This window comes from Macaca thibetana, chromosome 16 (genome assembly GCF_024542745.1).
Source record: "Macaca thibetana thibetana isolate TM-01 chromosome 16, ASM2454274v1, whole genome shotgun sequence".
Lineage (NCBI taxonomy): Eukaryota > Metazoa > Chordata > Mammalia > Primates > Cercopithecidae > Macaca > Macaca thibetana.
Window position 1 is genome coordinate 29,252,059 of NC_065593.1, and position 17,204 is coordinate 29,269,262.

At 53.4% G+C, this 17,204-nt stretch overlaps 2 protein-coding genes and 1 long non-coding RNA gene across 3 annotated transcripts in view; 1 reads left to right on the plus strand and 2 right to left on the minus strand.

Annotated features, from left to right (window-relative positions):
* Positions 1 to 3,695, minus strand: part of LOC126938400 (uncharacterized) — a 71,065-nt gene extending 67,370 nt beyond the window's left edge. The window contains exon 1 of the long non-coding RNA XR_007720082.1: positions 3,569 to 3,695. This is a non-coding gene — a long non-coding RNA (uncharacterized LOC126938400). The remainder of the gene's footprint in view (positions 1 to 3,568) is intronic.
* Positions 3,696 to 8,549: 4,854 nt separating this feature from the next.
* Positions 8,550 to 10,306, minus strand: LOC126938284 (uncharacterized protein TMEM132E-DT-like). The gene is given in 3 exon segments (XM_050762351.1): positions 8,550 to 8,640; positions 9,910 to 10,234; positions 10,237 to 10,306. Coding segments are annotated over 3 exon segments (480 nt in total). The 5' UTR covers positions 10,301 to 10,306.
* Positions 10,307 to 10,521: 215 nt separating this feature from the next.
* Positions 10,522 to 17,204, plus strand: part of TMEM132E (transmembrane protein 132E) — a 59,477-nt gene continuing 52,794 nt past the window's right edge. Inside the window, exon 1 of the mRNA XM_050762512.1 lies at positions 10,522 to 12,174. Within this exon, the coding sequence (XP_050618469.1) occupies positions 12,108 to 12,174 (67 nt within the window). The 5' untranslated portion in view covers positions 10,522 to 12,107. The remainder of the gene's footprint in view (positions 12,175 to 17,204) is intronic.

Sequence of the window (17,204 nt, forward strand, 5' to 3'; positions counted from 1 at the left end):
AGGTGGCACAGAGGCCAGATGCCCAGGAAGCATACTGAAGACAACATGGGGAACTAGATTATAGGGACAGGGACCAGGACTCACCCCCAAGACAACTCCAGGTTTAAAAATTAGAATCTATTATCCCAGAAGCAACAGAAGAGGTTCCTTGAACGCCCCCACCTCCAAAGAACTGCTTCTGAGCTGGCACTGTTTCCTATGGGGTTATTTTTAGTTTGTTTTCCCAGTAATGATTCTTTTGGGTGGATTTCAGGGTTGTAGCTGGGTGCTCTCTGGGAGACGGGTGCGGTATCCATACAAAAAAAAAAGGGTTGTTATTCATAGTAATTCAACTGGATTTGTAAAGTTATTATTAAGCATTTGTCACCACAAAAGTCACTTTGATTTGGCTTTCCTTGGAGCTGTTCTTTCTGCCCAATTTTGCTTCCTTGTCTTACAAGGGAGGCCTAGAGTATTTAAGAGGCCTACCCAGAACACACAGAAAGAAACAGAGATGACTCTTCTCAGGAAGAGAAAACAAACCCTTTGAGACTTACATCTCAGAGGAAGAACATGATGTGGATATCAATGATAGCAAACATGCACAGAGCACTTACCATGAGCCAGTCACTGCTCCAAAGTGCTTTACAACACTACAAGGTATGTGCTATTAATACCTCCATTTTACAGATGAGGAATAGGCACAGACAGGTTAAGTAAGTTGTCCAATGTCACACAGTAGACAGCCGAGTTGGTATTTGAACTGAGGCAGCCTGGCTCTGAGACTTGGGTTCAGAACCACCCAATGACAGCTCCTGGTGACCATCTGAGAGTATCTGAGAGACAGATGGTGAGATGGAAACGAGGACAGGGCCCCCGTGAGACCAGGGTTAATTTTTGTGTTCTGTTCTGCAAGCCTAGAACGTTACTTCACTTGGCCTGGGGAGGGAAGGGGGATTTCCAAGTGAGGAAAGCACTCTGCAGGTACCCCCAAAATCCCCTTGAGGATCCCCTGCTGATGGACGTTGATGCGGACACAAGAAGTCCCAGGAAGGTCAACCTCAGACAGCATTTATAATCAGATGTGCTGTGAGCTGGTGAATTGAACACAGGCTTTAAAAACAAACAGACTTGAGATCAAATCCCAGCTCTGCCAGTTTCTAGCTACATAACCTTGAACAAGTGACTTTCCCTCTGGGAGCCTCAGCTTCCTCCTCTCTAAATGTAGATAATATTTACATACCACTCAAGATGCTAGAGAAGCTTCAAAGAGGCTTTGGATAGAAAGTACCTGAGACAGTGCAGGGCCGTGGTGTCTGAACTACTGCCTGTTTTGCCATATGTTTGTTTGTTCAGTAAATGTCTAGGAACGTTTACTCCATGTGTGCAGCTGTGTTCAATGTTATGGAAGATTTAAAGATGAACAAAATGTAATCTGTGTCCCTCTATTAATCAATTATTGCATTGCTATAAAGAAGTACCTGAGGCCGGGTAATTTATAAAGAAAAGAGGTTTAATTGGCTTCTGGCTCTGCAGGCTACACAGGAAGCATGGCACTGGCATCTGTTTCTGGTGAGGGCCTCAGAAAGCTTCCAATCATGGAAGAAGGCAAAAGGGAGGGGCAGACATCACATGGTGAGAGCAGGAGCCAGAGAGAGAGAGAAGCGGGAGGTGCCACACTCTTAAAACAATCAGATCTCATGTAACTCAGATCTGGCAAGAACTCACTCATGATCTCAAAGACAGCAACAAGCTATTCATGAGGAATCCGCCCCCTGTGACCTCTCCCACCAGGCCCCACCTCCAACACTGGGGATTACATTTCAACATAAGATATGAGGGGACAAACATCCAAACCACATTAGTCCCTATAGATTTTGTAAGTGAATGAGAGGAAGCCTAAACGAAGATCAGATGGACTTTAACTATGAGGCCGACAGTGATTGATTCCACCTGGGGTGGATGAAATAGACTTTACAGAAGGGCCCCAAGAAGAGATGGGGAAGGAGGAACAGGCATTCCAGTAGAGCAAAAGGGCACTGCAGCAGAGAAAGGCATGACTGATTGGGGAAGAATGGCTAAAACTGGGGAGGGTGGGCTGGAAGGTATATGTCAAACCCTAAATGCAAATCTGGGGAACTTGGGATTAATCCTGTGCGCAGTGTGGAGCCATAGATGGGTTTTTAGCAAGAGGAAGACGTAAGGGAGCTGAGAATTAGATCTGGGAGGTGGGGTGGAAACTTGAAGCAGGATTCCCATCTTAAAGGATCTGGAAAGAGAACCTGGGTTTTGATCTCCACTCTGAAACGAACTCCTGTGTGAAATCAGGCAAGATACCCACTGCTGTGGCCCTCTCATTCCCCCTGTAACGCTAACAGGATACCAGGATGGCCTCTAATGGCCCATCTGGCCATATAAGTCTATGATGTGAGGGCTTCCCCTCTTCAGAGCAGACCTGGCTTCCTCTGCAGTCCTCAGCATGCCTGGCTTCTCTCACCCTCCCAGCAGGCCCAATTGGCCCTTCTGCCCAGTTCAGGAATCCTGGGCACTGCCAACCCCAGGAGCCAGGCAGAGCTGGCTCAACAACTCTGGGAGGTCACGGGCAGTTGATCAGGAGGCCATGGAGAGAAGTTGGGCCCCCGGCTCTTCCTCTCCTACTTGTACCTGGCAGCCAAGTTGGCCAACAAACAAGAAGTTGAGGAGTTTGTAACCATATCAGTTTGCTGCCGTTTAGCTGCTGGGCTGGGGCAAAGAAAGTGTGCTTGCTCTCTTCGTCTCTGTATTTCTGTCTCTGGTTCCTGCTGTCTTTCTCTGGCTCGCATCAGGCAAGTGCTTTGCCCTGGAATTAAATGAAGCTGTATGGGGGTGGGGAGGAAAAGAGGGGGAGGGGAGAGCAGAGCCCAGCCTGCATGGCTCAAGTCCAAATCCTCCCTTGGCTGGGTGCCCGGGGTGGTCCTAGCTTACTGTCCACGTGGGCCAGAGGGAGGAAGAGAAAGGGGACAGCTAGAGTCAGGGCTGGCCATGGGGTGGGGGTTGGAGGAACTGTGCTGCCTGAAGAGGAACTAAAGGTAGAGATTCTAGGGAAATGGGAGTAAAAAGATCTGTAAGCAGCCCATACAGAGGGTTACCCATTTTGCAGAGAGTTGAATTGAGTTGCGCAACTAATGTTGGCCATGAATGTGGGGTCGGGGTCAGGGACTGTGCACAAATGTGTGGTGTTGGGGTTAGGGACTATGCATAAACACACTGATAAAATGCTTCGTAAGCATCCCAGTGTCTTTGGCCCCAAACGTGTGAAGTTGTATGACTGAATATAGTAACCACGAGCGTGCACGTCACCACAGACAGGTATCTTTGGGCACAGAGGCAATGGGCCTGCTTCCTCTCCAGCCCCTTTCCTAGCTTTGCCCCAGCTCTCAAATGCCCCAGCCATGCAGAAACACTCACTCTCTCCTGATCACACTGTGTCCTCCCTGGATGCAGGCTTTAAAATGTTGTTTTCTGTTCTTGCAGCAGCCTCCTTCCCTCCCTTTCTTCTCCCCACTTCCCCAAACCAGCTTGTCCTTCCCTCAGTGCAGCTCAAAGTCACCTCCTTCAAGAAGCTTTCCCATATCCTGCAGCACCCATGTCCTAGGCTGAAGTAGATGCCCCTCATTCCAGCCCCAGGGCTCCTGTGCTTCCCTCCAGGGCACCCACTGCCACTGGGCATCATAATCCTATGTGTCTGCCCACTTCCCTCTCCCACACAGTGGCAAACTCCTTGAGGGCAGAGTCCATCTCGTTCATCTAGCATAGCTCCAAACACACAGTAGGTGATTAATAATTCACTTAGTCAGTAGCCATTAACTGAATACTCAACAGACATCAGGCAAGGGGCATATGACAAGGGTCAGCGCAGATAGTGCCTGCCTTCCTGGGTCTCCCCTTTATGGGAGGTGACAAGCAAATCAACACAATCTGAAAGCTGCTTAGATGTGGGAGACACAGGGCCTTACTGGTGAACTGAATAGGGATGGGAGGGTGGGCAGTGTCAGGGAAGGTTTCAGAGAAGAATAAATGTCCAAGGTGAGGCTGAATGACTGGATGAGTACATAAATGCAACTGATAGAATTGGAGTCCAAGGTCTGGTTCAGTCCAGCATCCACACTGCATCAGGGACAAATCCCTGCACTGCATCAGGGACAAATCCCTGAAATAATTACCCAAGGAGCCTCATTCTCTCCAGGAAAGAAAAGATGGGTTTCCAAGTCCAAGACAGGGCTGAGCCAGGCAGTGAAAGTTTGGGAATGGGCACACTGTGGGGCAGGGAGCCAGGCATATCCTTACATGGGGTTATATTCCTGTCTGTGCCAGTAACTGGATGTGTGGACTTGGGCCTGTCACTAGCTCTCTCTGGGCCTTGGGTTTCTTAATTACAAAAATAGCAAGGGGGTGGATTCTGAGCAATAATCTTAATGAGAACATGACCCCATCGCAGGGGGGATTTACTGTGTAGTGATGACTAGGCACTCAAGGTGCGGAGAGAAACTAAACAGAAGGAAATGTGGTCAGAACTTGAACTCTGCCTGATTCCAAAATCTCTGTTTGTTCCTTTTTTCCATGAGGACATATAACCATTTTGCAATGTGTCTGCGAACTTCATAAAGAAGACCCCTGAGCTGAAATGTGAAGATAGGCAGGATTTTAATTGGTGGAGAAGAGCACAAAGGAAGCTGGGTAGAGCAGGAACAAAGGTGGGGAGGGAAGAATGAGGCTGGCATGAAGAGGAGCATTCCTCATGATGGTGGTGGCAGGGAGTTCGGCTTGGCCTGGCTGGAGCAGAGGAGTCACGTTGGGGAATGGTAGGAGATGCAGATGCCTCTGTCCTGCAGGATTTGGTAGGGGTGGGAAGTGGTGGGAAGAATCAGTGCTCTGAGGTCCCAGCCCAAACCCTACCACTCAGGGTGAGGCTGACATGGCAGGTGGAGGAACTCCAGCCTCAGCAAGTAAAAGGGCATAGTAAGAGTTGGGACTGCCAAGAGAAGCATCAGGGGCGTGGGCTGTGGGCTCCCAGGCTCTGGAAGATCACGGAAGTGAGGTGCCAGGCAGGGTCCTTATGGGAACACAGACCCAAGACCCATTTACTGGGACTGGGTAAAATCAAAGACCCAGTTACTGAAGTCAGTGAATATGGATAAATAATCTAGTCAGTTTATTTTGTTGAGCACATATACCAGGCACCATTCTGGGCACTGGGGATACATTGGTGAATGGTTCATATAGAATCTTGGCCTTTGGGGAGCTTACATTCTGTCGGAAGAGACAGATACACAGGCATATTATAAAGTAAAATACCAACTGCTATGAATCCAATTAAAGTGGCATAAAAAAATAAAGCAATGGAGGTAGAACAATAGTTGCATTATTTTGTATCAACTCATCGTATACCTCAGAAGGTATCTCCAAGGAGGTAGCAGTTGGACAAAAACCTGAATTAAGTAAAGGAGCAAGGGGTTAGGGGAAAAGCATTCCAGGTGGAGGGAAAAACAAGTAAAAGGCCCTGAGGCAGGAATGTGCTTGATACATGACTGCAGGGTGGCCTTTGTGGCTCCAGTGTAAGAAAATAGAAGGGGGAAATGGGGAAGAAATGAGTTTGGAAAAGCAGCTAGGGGTCAAATCACATAGGCCTGTAAACCTTATTGAGCAGTTTGGTTTCAATAATAGCAATGGTTAACCTACACAGAGCATGCAGTGGTGCTCAGTACAGTCAGGTAATCAGTATACATTTACTAGTATTTTTAAAGTGCCTGCTTGGGGGAGTTGGTATGATTATCTCCATTCAACAGATGAAGAAACTGAGACTCAGAGAGGTGTGGTGGTTTAAAAGAAGAAGGCTGTAGAATGAGTGATGGGGCCAGAATGTTAGGGTGTCCCTATGTTCCATTTTGCCCTAAATGGTCCACTTAAGACTGCTGCTCCAAAGTAATTTTAGCCCATTTATGCCCAGTGTTCCATTATTGGAATGCTAAGCATGTGGGAATTATTTATATCCTACTGCTCCAGGTCATTGCCAAAATCCAATTGCAAAACTTCAAAAAATTGCAACCTCAGGCATAAATGGGTTAACAGAACCCCTTTTTACTCTCAAATATATCTTCTACCTCCAAAATTCATATGCTGAAGTTCCAACCCCAAGTAACTCAGAATGCAACCATCTTTGGAGGTAAGGTCTTTAAAAGCGGTGAGTAAGTTAAAATGAAACCATTTTCATGGGGCCTGAATCCAATATGACCAGTGTCCTTATAACAAGAGGAAGATAAACCATGATTCATGAACACAGAAAAATGACCATATGTGAAAACACAGCAAGAAGGTGTCCATCTTCTAGCCAAGGAAAGAGTCCTAAGGGGAAACCAACCCTGCCAGCACTATGATCTTGGACTCCAGCCTCCAGAATGGTGAGAAAAAAAAACTTCTGTCATTTAAGCCACTCAGTCTGTGGTATTTTGTTACAGCAGCATGAGCAAACTGATACAGTTGCCTTGCCTTCTAGGACTGGAACCCAGGTCTCTGCTTGGCAAAACCATGTGCTGGCCATCGTGCCACGCTGCCCTTCACTGCTGACATTCTCCTGCCCTTCACTGCTGACATTCGCTATTGGTCCTGGAATCTGAGCTGGGAGCTCAGCCTACAGGGGAAGGCAAAGCAGCCCAGCTGCATGGTGAAGGCTGGACAATTGCTACAATAGCCATGTGTATGCATAACTGTGTACTAAATGGGGTGAAAGTCCAACAGCATATAGGTGTGAATCTGGGTACTGGGGAAGGGGAACAAGAGGGTGAGCTGCTCAGAACAGTACTGCAGAAAGCACACTACCTTCTCATCAGAGGTGCCTGTGCTCTCAGGGCCCCTGTGCTGGCCTCCTTCACACACTGCCCTCCCCGTGTTGAATGGCCTATTTATGCCTGGTACCCCACTGCCCATAAACATGTCCACCCAGAAATGATAGCTTTGTCATATATGAAATCCTGGGCCCTCGCATATCAGAGTGAAAGTGGCTAAATGGGTTACGTACCTGAGCTTTGGAATCACATAGATGTGGTTTTGAGTTGTGATTCTGCTACTTTCTAGCTCTATGACCCTAGGCAAGAAACTTACCTTCACTGAGCCTCAGTTTTCTCATCGGAAAATGGTAATAATAACAGTATCTACTTAACAGGGTTGTAGTGAGGACTCAGATAATGCATGCAAAATGCCTGGCACAGTGACTGGCACATAAAAAGCACATACTCATTAAGATTAGCCATTAATATTTCTAGGTTCTCTATATAGGTTGTGAAAGCTCTTGAACTTCTGCCATCTGGGCCTTATCTGTCTTGTTCAACCTATGCATTCCAGTACAGAAGCATTCCATAATGCTTCACACACAATTAGAGCTCAATAAAAATTTCACAGGATTTCATAAAATGACTGAATTAACAGGCCTCCATTTTTGCAGCTGTAAAATGAAAGGGCTAGCTTAGGAAATCTCGGAACCCCCTTGAGCTGAGACAGAGTAGGATTCCAGGGTGATCCCAGGAACGTGTCTTCATGATGCTCCACATTGGCTCGTCTGATTGTCTCCTGATGTTAGGCATTCTGAAAAACAGAGGCATGCTGAAGGACAGATGTCGCCTGGCCCATCATGAGGGCAGGTCAGGCATGGGAGGAAGTGGGTGTCAGTTTATATATGGGTCCTTGATAAGCATCCATGCAGGGCACTGGGGCCTGAGACAGAACCCTGCTTGCTGCCTGGTTCCTTGGCAGGAGGACAGGGCTGTTCCAGGCATCACCTGGGAACTGGTGACTGAGATAACCTCCAACCATTGCCAATCCTCTGTCCAGAAAGACACAAATAGAATGGAAACAGCAGAGACACTACCACCTTAAGTTGATAAGGTGCTCATCTGGGATGGAAGAGTACACACATGCCAGGTCCTTTCTCCAGCCTGGGCTCCAGTTGGGGTGGCTCCTCTGACTTCCCCTTATCTAGGCTCCAGTGGCATCACTGGTTGGGAATCCATAACTAGGACTCATAGGTAAGGCTGAGGGCAGTCTGCTGGGGTAGTAGGAAAGGCAGAGGGAATGTATAGAACCCCTTTCCAGGTACATGACATGCAGGATTGGAATAGCTGAAACAACTGGCTGTCTACCTTGTGCCAACTGCCTTCTCTCTGGGCCATAGGATTTACACTGCTGAGAATGACAGGTCCATGGAGCACTAGAGGTTGGAGTCATATTTTATTCCTCAGGTGGGCTATCGGCTGCCCTTCACTTCCCTGAGGCAAGGAGGAGGAAAATCTGGCATTTGGAGAGTCAGATGATCATCAGGCCCATTGACTTGGCAGACGGCTTCGATCCAGGAAGGGTAGCTCCATATCAGAGGTACAGGAAGAACCTGGGGCTGAAATTGTATTCTCTAAAGATAGCAGGCTGCTCCCTCACCCTTTCCAACCACAGGCCTCAGTCTTCTCCATAAGATGGGCAAAGTGCATGATGCCAAATCACACCACAATTGCAGGCAATTAGAAGCTTAGTGTCTGCCTTCCCTTCTAGACAGTAAGTTCCATGAGGACAAGAGCTAGTTTTGTTTTGCTCACTGTTGTACCTACAATGCCTGTGATGTTGGAGATATGCACCGTACTATTGTGAAAGGGAGGGACAGAGACAGAGAGGAAGGGAGGGAGGAAGGAGGAGAAACAATCTCGAAGGAAGGTCTATTTTCCTATCACGTAAGAGCTATGGGTGGGGTGAGACCGGGGTGCAGAGAGAAGAATTCGATGTCTGAGTCCCTGCTCACCCTGACCAGAACACCGTGCTGTTTCCACAGACAGCTGGGAGAGGGGTGGCATTGCTGCCCCTCAGACCCCAGCGTCAGCTGGGAACATTTGAGGAGAAAGGAAATTTGATCCACAACACAGAGTGAGGTGTGTCTTGGGCTCGGTAAAGCACCTCATCTCTTCCCTCTGGCCATGCTCAGGCTCCATGTCCCTTCTGATAGGGTGCTGGGCATGGATGGAGGGCCCTCCCTACTTCCTTCCTCCTCTTCCTGAAGCCCTCCCCTACCTCAGGAGGTGGATCTTTCCCCTTTCTCCCCAACACAGAGCCTGATTGCTAGCTTGCTTCTCAGTGGGTTGGTGAATAAGCCCTTGGGCAACATTAATTGCCATCAGGCATTAGGGGCCTAATGAGAATCATCTTCTTTGACGACTCCAGCACCTTTTATCCCCAGGGCCTCCAAGAGCTGGCCAGCTCTCCCCAGGCTGCACCTTCCCCCAACTTCAGACAGATGTGGGGGTGGGGGAAGGGCCAGAGCAGCCCTCTATAGGCCCTGGTACCAAGCGAGGCAGCAACAGCCAGCAGCCAGGGAGGAGGAAGGCTTCCAGGAAAAATGCAAACACATTTTCCAAAAACAAAATGTCACTGTCCTGGATGAAAGGAAACTCTCAGGGTCAAGAGGGCTAGCATGGAGTCAGGCAGATGGAGGGTAGGGTTTGAGCACCCCGGCTGGCTTTGCTCTGATCTGGCCCCACAGTCTCACTCCAGTTGAGTGCAGAGGTATAAAAGGGTGACCCTCAAGATCCATATCCTCCCCAGTAGGGATATGCCCATGGGGTTGAAGACCCTGTCCCTCCAGAGTAGGGTGGAATTGAAATGCACCCTCTGGGGATTGGGGCTGATACCCAATGAAGCTATAAAATCACTGCCATGGATCCGATGCCTGGTTGACAGATGAGGGGTGAAGGTTGACTTGTCGGGTCTGATCTAGGTTGCACTCTAATGGAAAGGGCCTGATAGCGGAACAAATATCACTCCAGCCACCCCTCCCCCTAGTCAGCAGGTGCCTGGGTGAGTATGCAAGAGGGGCAGTTCTCCACCCCCACAGCATGCCTCTTTAAAGGCTTGCTAAACAACCTGTAGGAAAGCACTGTCCCCTCCTCTTCTCCATCATCCTTCCCCAGCAGCGGAATAAATAGGTCTCCCACAGCTGCGCCCCGGACCCATCCCGCAGGAATCTGTGTCCCAGAGCCCCCGCAGCCCGAGAGGAGCTGGGCACAGCAGCAAGGCTGATTCCGAGCCTGTGCCCAGCGGACTCTGGGGATGGGTGTAGGGTGCCCCCTAACCGCGCCTCTGGCAGAGCGGCTGCAAAACACCTCCGGCGCCCGGTGGGGAGCGTGCATCCTTTGAAAAGGGACATCAGTGACTGCGCTGGCGTCTGCCCTGGAGAAACGCAGCTGCCGGAGCTGGCCAGCCCCATTCGGGTCCCAGCGCTAGCAGGCGTTGGGAAGGAAAAATCAAACATAAAATAGGGGCGAGCGGAATCGCGAGGTCGGCCCTTGGCCCGAGTCTCATTAAGGAGCCGCGCGCGCCCCCAGGCTGGGAATGCGGAATGGACACGTGGACAGAGGAGGGGGAGCTAGGAGTGGGGGGAGTCTCCGTGGCGCGCAAGCCGTGGGCCGCGCGCTTCGGGCCCACGTGACCACGGGGAATCTGGGAGGGGTGGGAGCGAGCGCGCCAAGCTCGGGGCCCGCTTCTGCCCGGGTGGGCGCTGAATCCCGGACGGAGGAGGAGGGCGGGCGAGCGCGAGTGTGTTTGTCCCTCTCGAGTCATTTACGGCGGAGCAGCCGGCGCGAGCGCCGAGGAGGCGGCGACAGCGGCGGTTGCTGCTTCGTGCAACTGTGGCTCCCCCCACCTCCTCTTCCTTTTTGCTCCTCGATTCTTTTTCTACCCCCACACACGTCCATGGGGAGCCGGCTCCCCTGCCGGCACCTCCTCTCCTCGCGGCCCCGTAGGCACCAGCTGCCGCTTCCCTGGCCGCAGGCTGCGCTGGTGCCGGCTGCCCTGGCCCCTGGCGCCGCGCCCGCCTCTCACCGCCCGCAGCCCGGACTGGCGCGGCGATCCGCTCGCCCAAACTGACTCGGAGAGAGCGGGAGCCGATGCCCGGCAGCACCGAGACGACGGGCGAGCGGGCGTCCGGGGGCAGGGCGAGGGCGGCGGGGAGAAGAAGGCGTCGGAGACTCTGAACCCCAGAAAAGTTCAAGGTTTGTGCAGGTTCCCCCAGGGAAGGCGAGGAGCGAGGCGGGGCAGCGCGCACCTCTGCTGAGACAGCGAGACCTGAGCGGAGAGCGGGGTGGCCCGAAGCTGCCGCGAGCTGCCGGAGCCCCTCTGCATCTTACAGCGTTTATGGTCATCAAGCCGGAGTCGACGCCCTGGGCGGGAAGGGCTCGGGGCAGGGCCATTAGCCGGCTTTCTCGCTCCTTCGCTTCTCCAAGCCCCATCTACATGGGGCAGCAGGTTCTGGCCGCGCCACCCTTGCCCCAACCGCCGAGCGGCTGCCTGGGCAGGAGGCGCTGACCTGGCCTGTGTGGAGCCCGGGCCCTGATCCAGACTGGAGAAAGCGCGCTGGAGCCGAGGAGCGAGGCTTGCAGAGGGGACAAACATCTGGCCGCCCGCCTCGGGCATCCGGTCTGGGCGTCGCCTAGGGTGGTGGCGACCCGCGTCGCCAGTCTCAGCACCGCACGGAAACTTTTCCTTCTCCAGATGGATTAAAGTTCCCTGGATTTTCTCTTTCTTTGAGAAAGACAGCATTCATTTGCACCTGACCTGGGATTTTTACGCTGGGCTGCTGCAGGGACTTAGAGGAAGACAGCGGCTCTATCCATGTGGGGTTACTACCGAAACCGAGGAAACTGGGGCTTGCGTTGGAAGTCTGCACCCTCGAGTGAGTTCGGATTCGAGCTGGGCCGTGGGGCCGGGAGATTCAGCACTGGGCTCTAGGTAGCCTCCGGGACGCCCGCGGCCACCGGGCTCGGGACTGCACGTGCGGCTCCCCCCGCGCCTCGCAGATCCTGCAGGGGGCACCAGCTGGGGGAGGTGGAGGCTCCTCCCGCCCGGAGCTGCGCCCCCACCGGCTCCGAGGGTGTAGCCGCCAGGGCCTGGGACGCCCCCTCCCTGCAAAGTGTCCCCAAATTGCACTCTCTGGCCCCGGAGCTGCATCTGAGACAGCCGGGCGCCACGGCCGCCCTGAGTTGGATGTGACCAAGCCCAGCCTGGGGCCAAGTCGTCGTCGACTGTTGCCCTCTCGGACCCCTCCCGCCCCCGCCTCGGCCATGGCCCCGGGGATGTCGGGCCGCGGCGGCGCCGCCCTGCTCTGCCTCTCAGCGCTGCTCGCCCACGGTAAGTGTCGCGGCGCGGACTCGGGGTGAGGATGCGGCAGGCGCCACCGGAGGGGGCACGGGGAAGACTGGGGAGAAGAGCACCCACACCGCCTGGACTCGCAGCCGCCACTCCGGGTTTGGCGTCTCGGGCTGCAGCTCGAGTTACCACCAGCCCCCGAGTCCTCCGGCGAGCTCAGCTGAGGGGACCGAGCCCGGCACCAGGAAAGGGTGGGGGGAGGGCGTCGCTCCAGTCCTCTCCGGGTTATAAAGAAGGGTTCGAACCCGAGGGTCTGGGGGCGTGTCCGCCCACGGAAATCTAGAGGGATCCGAGAGATCCTCCCGATCGCGTCCCGGCCGCCCCCCGCCCCAGTCTCCCCCTGAGGCCAGCCAGCCTGGGGGCTGTTGGGATCCGCCGGTATCGCCTCTTTCCCCGCCCCGGGCGCGCAGGCCGGTGCGGGGCCGCGCCGCCCGGCGCCTCGCTTCCTGCCGCGGTCCTCGGGAAGGGAAGTGGACTGACTCCGGGCCGGGCAGCCGCCGCGGCTCGCACGCCCACGGTCCTGTGAGCTGCATCTAAATGGCCGGCTTAGGCGAGCCCGGAGGGCGGGGGTCTGGGCACCGGTACAGGCCGGGGCCGCGGGCGGCGCGCGAAGGGAGCGGGCTCCGCGCTCTCGCATTCTGCAATCTGTTGCGTCTGCTCCCCAGGCTCACCCCGGGCTCCGCGGTAAAGCGGGTGGGAGAAGGAGGGACAGGGGTTGGTGCGCTTTGGCGGTGGGATAGCGGGCATACGGGTGGCGGGCAGTGGGGCTTTGAACAGCCCCCAAGAGTGGGAACTCAGACCAGACGGAAGGAGGCTGCAGCGGGCCTTCCGCAAGCTGGAAACGCTCCAGGAGGCGAGGGGCGCAGACCGAGGAGGGAGGGAGACAGCTCCGAGGGGAGAATGGAGAAGCGGGGCCCTCTGCTCCCTCCTAACGTGAAACCAGCAGACCTGGGATACATTTTCTCAACCAGCAAGGCGTGGCGGGGTTGGGGGGCGAGGGTGTTTCGGTGCTCCACGCTGAGGGCTGAGCCTCAGGCAGGATGGAGGGCACTTAGATGGAGGGGGCAGTGGGCTGTCTGCATTGGTGGAGCGCCCTCGATGTGCCGGGCTCAGCTCTTGCCCAGATCTGCCCAGTCCCTAAGAGCCTGCCCAAGCTCGCCAGGAGTGTGCCCAAGATCTCTAACCAGCGGCCTCTTTCACCCTGACCAAAGCGCATTCTCAAGGTTGAAAGAATAAGAAAAGGAAGGGGCTCTCGGAATTGTAGGGTCCTGGGGCTAGGAGGGGGGAGGGGAGCAGGAGGACCTCCCTCTATGGCTGGCTTGGTTATTCCCGGCTGAGGTGACTCCAGGGGGGTTGTTGTGCGTTCAGTTCACCAGAGACGGCTAACCTCAGTTCTTTATGGGAGGAATGGGCAGAGCAGCGTGCCAGCAGAGAGACGAGGGTGAGATGAGGGTAAGTGGGAGCATAGCGGGGAACCGGAAATATCTGGGCTCTGTGTGTAACGCTGAGAATGGGATTGGGGGAGAGGGAGGTGGGCTGCCTGTCTGCGCGCTGGAGCTGCGTGGACTGCACTTGTGACCTAGCACTGGCCGGCAGGGAGTTTCCCTGCCCAGTAGGAGGAAGCCCAGAAACCCAGGCCTGAGTCTAGGTGGCTTCTTCCCCTCTTCTTACATCTTGCTGTCAGAATTCCCTTCCCAAAACCCAACCACGGCCTCACCTCAAACGCTGTTGATGGGCAGCTCAAACTCTGTCGTTAGGGCCCCTCTGCCCACCTTCCTGATCTCTGAGACTGGAATTAAAGATCCCTTTCCCTTCCTCACCTGCCAGAATCCTGCCTGTTCCTAAGACGCAGTTCCAGCTGGGCCTTAGCGTCCTGGCTGCCTTCCCTTGGTCTTGGCCTTGGCCTCCTTTTTTCCTTAGGCACCAGTGCCCTCTCTGTGCCCCAGTAGCCCTGGATTGGTGGAGGCAGAGCCATGGGCTTATTCCCTGTCTCTCCACACAGCCAGTGCCTAACACAGCGACAGCACACATAAGGACAGAGGGCTTGGCTGCCTGAGCAGAAAGAAGGTATTTGAGGAGGTAGGGTCAGAATCGCCCCACTGAGCAGACATTTCCCCTCCTGACTATATGGCTCCATTTCCAAGCTCCTTCCCTGAGTCCTGAACTCTCTTCTCCATCCCATGTCTCAGTCTCCCCTGCCTCAGAGAAGGGTGCCAGCAGATACTTAAAACTTCGGAGATCCCCCAGATGGGTAAGGCCAGTATGATAAAAATCCCCCCACAATAAAACCCCCTCTCCTCTGGGCCGCCCTCCTCCTCCAGGGCTGCCTGACACCCACCTAGCCACCCTTCCCTCTGTTAAGAATAGGATACAGGGACTTAGTCTCCCTTTGAGCTGACTCTTGGTTGGGGTTCCTGGGCTTTTCTAAAATACTGGGGGATAGAAGGACAGTTGCAGTTTTCTGTGCCTGGCAGGCAACTGAGATCACAGGGTTCTGACCACACGGCCAGACTGAGAGCCAAGTAGCCTGAGTTTCACTCTGACTCTGGTGCCACCGGGCAGGGTGACCTTGGGCTGCCTCCCTCACATTCCCCATTTCCACAGGCAGTATGGTCTCTGGTCCATCTCTCCCCTTCCCAGTTTCTGCCAGGACTCCTGGACAGAGACCATGTGTGAATGGAGCCCCACTACCTTTTCAGGGCCCAGTTCAGCCCATGAGATAGGCAGAGTGGTGTGTCTGGGCACCTCTACACTTCCCAGTCTCCAGGCTTCTTCCAGGGAACATCTGTGAAGACCACTTTCTTGTATCTAATCTTTGGGGAGACTCCCAGCCCCATCGTTAGTTCAAATAGGAGTTTGGAGGTCAGCGAGGTGGATAAATCTGTTAGAGAGTTGATTATGTCAGCTCCCTACTCAGGAACCATTGCTGGCTCCCCACGGCCTCTAGGATAAAGGGTACACTCCTTGCCCTGGCCTCCAAAGCCCTTTATGATCATGTCCCAATCCACATCTTCACTTCCGTGATAATGGCCTCTCGCCATCCTCCATGTGCCCCGTGAGGTATTGCTTTTTCTCACTTTCCTGCCTTTCTGCTTTTGCACTCACCAGCCCCTCCATTTGGATTACTCTTCCTCCAGAAATTCTTACTTAACCTTCAAAGCTGAGTTCAAATGTCACCTCCTCCAGGGAGCCTCCCTAGATTACCCCCTAGCTTCTCACCAGCAGTCCCCATAACGCGATAGAAATAAATGAACTTTTTCCATGACTTCTTTGGTACCTCATGCAACTTTTCTAGCACTTCTTCCTCATAAGCTGCTGTGTGAGGGGTATACATGGGCATGCTTACCTGTGCAATCCTCCTGATCCCCACGTTCTTGCATTTAGGGCAGGAGCCATGTCTTCCACGTGTTTGCATGGCTCTCCAGTGTTTGACACATAGCAGGTGCCCAGAAGAAATGGATGGGGCAGGAGAACAACTCTGCATTGAGGGACCCTGCCAGCATCAGTTGAAAAGGGAGCTCTAGGGTACAGGGTAGAAGAGGGGCAGTGGAGGAGACAGGCAGAGATACCACAAAGAGAGCAAAAGGATGGAGCAGGCCCATGCCATGCCCCTTGAGTGGGCACATACAAGATCCAAGTGTCTCAGGTGACATGCTATGACATGGTCTCACAGGATACAAATGTAGTGTCCAGGATCATTCTGAATACATTATCTCAAAACGTGTCCTCACCTCCATGATCCCCAGCCCAGCAACCTTGAGTTTCTCCTGTGGGTTGTGTCCACACACCCCACCCCATCCCCGATCGCCCAAGCCCTGAGCCCTTTTGGAGATGCAGGAGGAACACAGCAGGACAGGGTAAGCATCAGCCCTTGGGAGACCCCCTTACTGCCCGGCGTGAGGGATGATGCTTGTCTCCCCTCTCCCACACCCATCTTTCTTCTTCTGGCCACACACAGCCATATTCACAACACAGCCTTGTTAATGTTTAAGACCAGTAGGTGGGGATGTGTTATAAACTTGGTGGCAGAAAATGAGCTTTATTGGAATCCATTCTGAGAATGGCTGGTGCTTCGCTGTGGGGGATGAGGCCACTGTGGAATACCAGAGCTGAACTTGGGTGTCTCCTAGGCCCTTGCCAGGGGCCTGTCTGGAACTGATAGACCCTGGACCTGAGATTGGTAGTGAGTGCTGGCGATGCTGCAGAAACTGAAACCCTGAGAGGCACCAACTCCCACCACTGGGGTCTGGACCACCTACCTGGGGCAGGGGAGTATGCATTGGGGGCAGAGTCTCACCTTGTTGCCCTGCACATAATGATGTCCACGACACTGAAAGAAGAACCGCCAAATTCAGCCTCATGTGGATGAGGAAATGGACACACAGAGAAGGGACTGACCAAGGTCATTTTGCAAGTTTGTTCTGGGATCAGAACAAGCACCAGAGCCCAAATGGGGCTCCTGGCTTGGCTGTCTGCCCCAGACTTCTCAACAGATTCCACCACCTCTGCTATCCCCTCTCTCTGCAGCTTCTTCCAATGGTGGGCTTCTAGCCTCAAGCTGGCCTCTGGTTGCAAGCAGTCATGATAATCAATCACTAGTAGCATTCATTAATAAACCTTACCAAGTGCTATGAAAGAAATGTGAGGGGCTCCACACCTGATCCCCAGCTCTTTCAGTAGCTCAAAGTCCAACTGGGGTGAATGAGACAAAGGTCCAAAGTCTTGAAATTCAAAGCGGTTTGAAATCACACAGTCCTCAGGATATAGGATATCTGGGTTCAAATCCTGACTTTGTCATCAGTTTGCTGTGTAGCCACAGGAATTTCACCTACTTCTCTGGGTCTTGTTTTCCTGCTCTCCCAAATGAGAGGAGGCAGTGCCCTCCAAGCCCCCTTCCAACTCTTTTGTTCTGTGATGGAGAAGCCCCTTCTTAACTCCCTCATCTTTCTCTGCCCGAGCCCACACCTCTTTCCCCTGATTCCTGCAGCCGATGCTAACAAGTGGATACTATT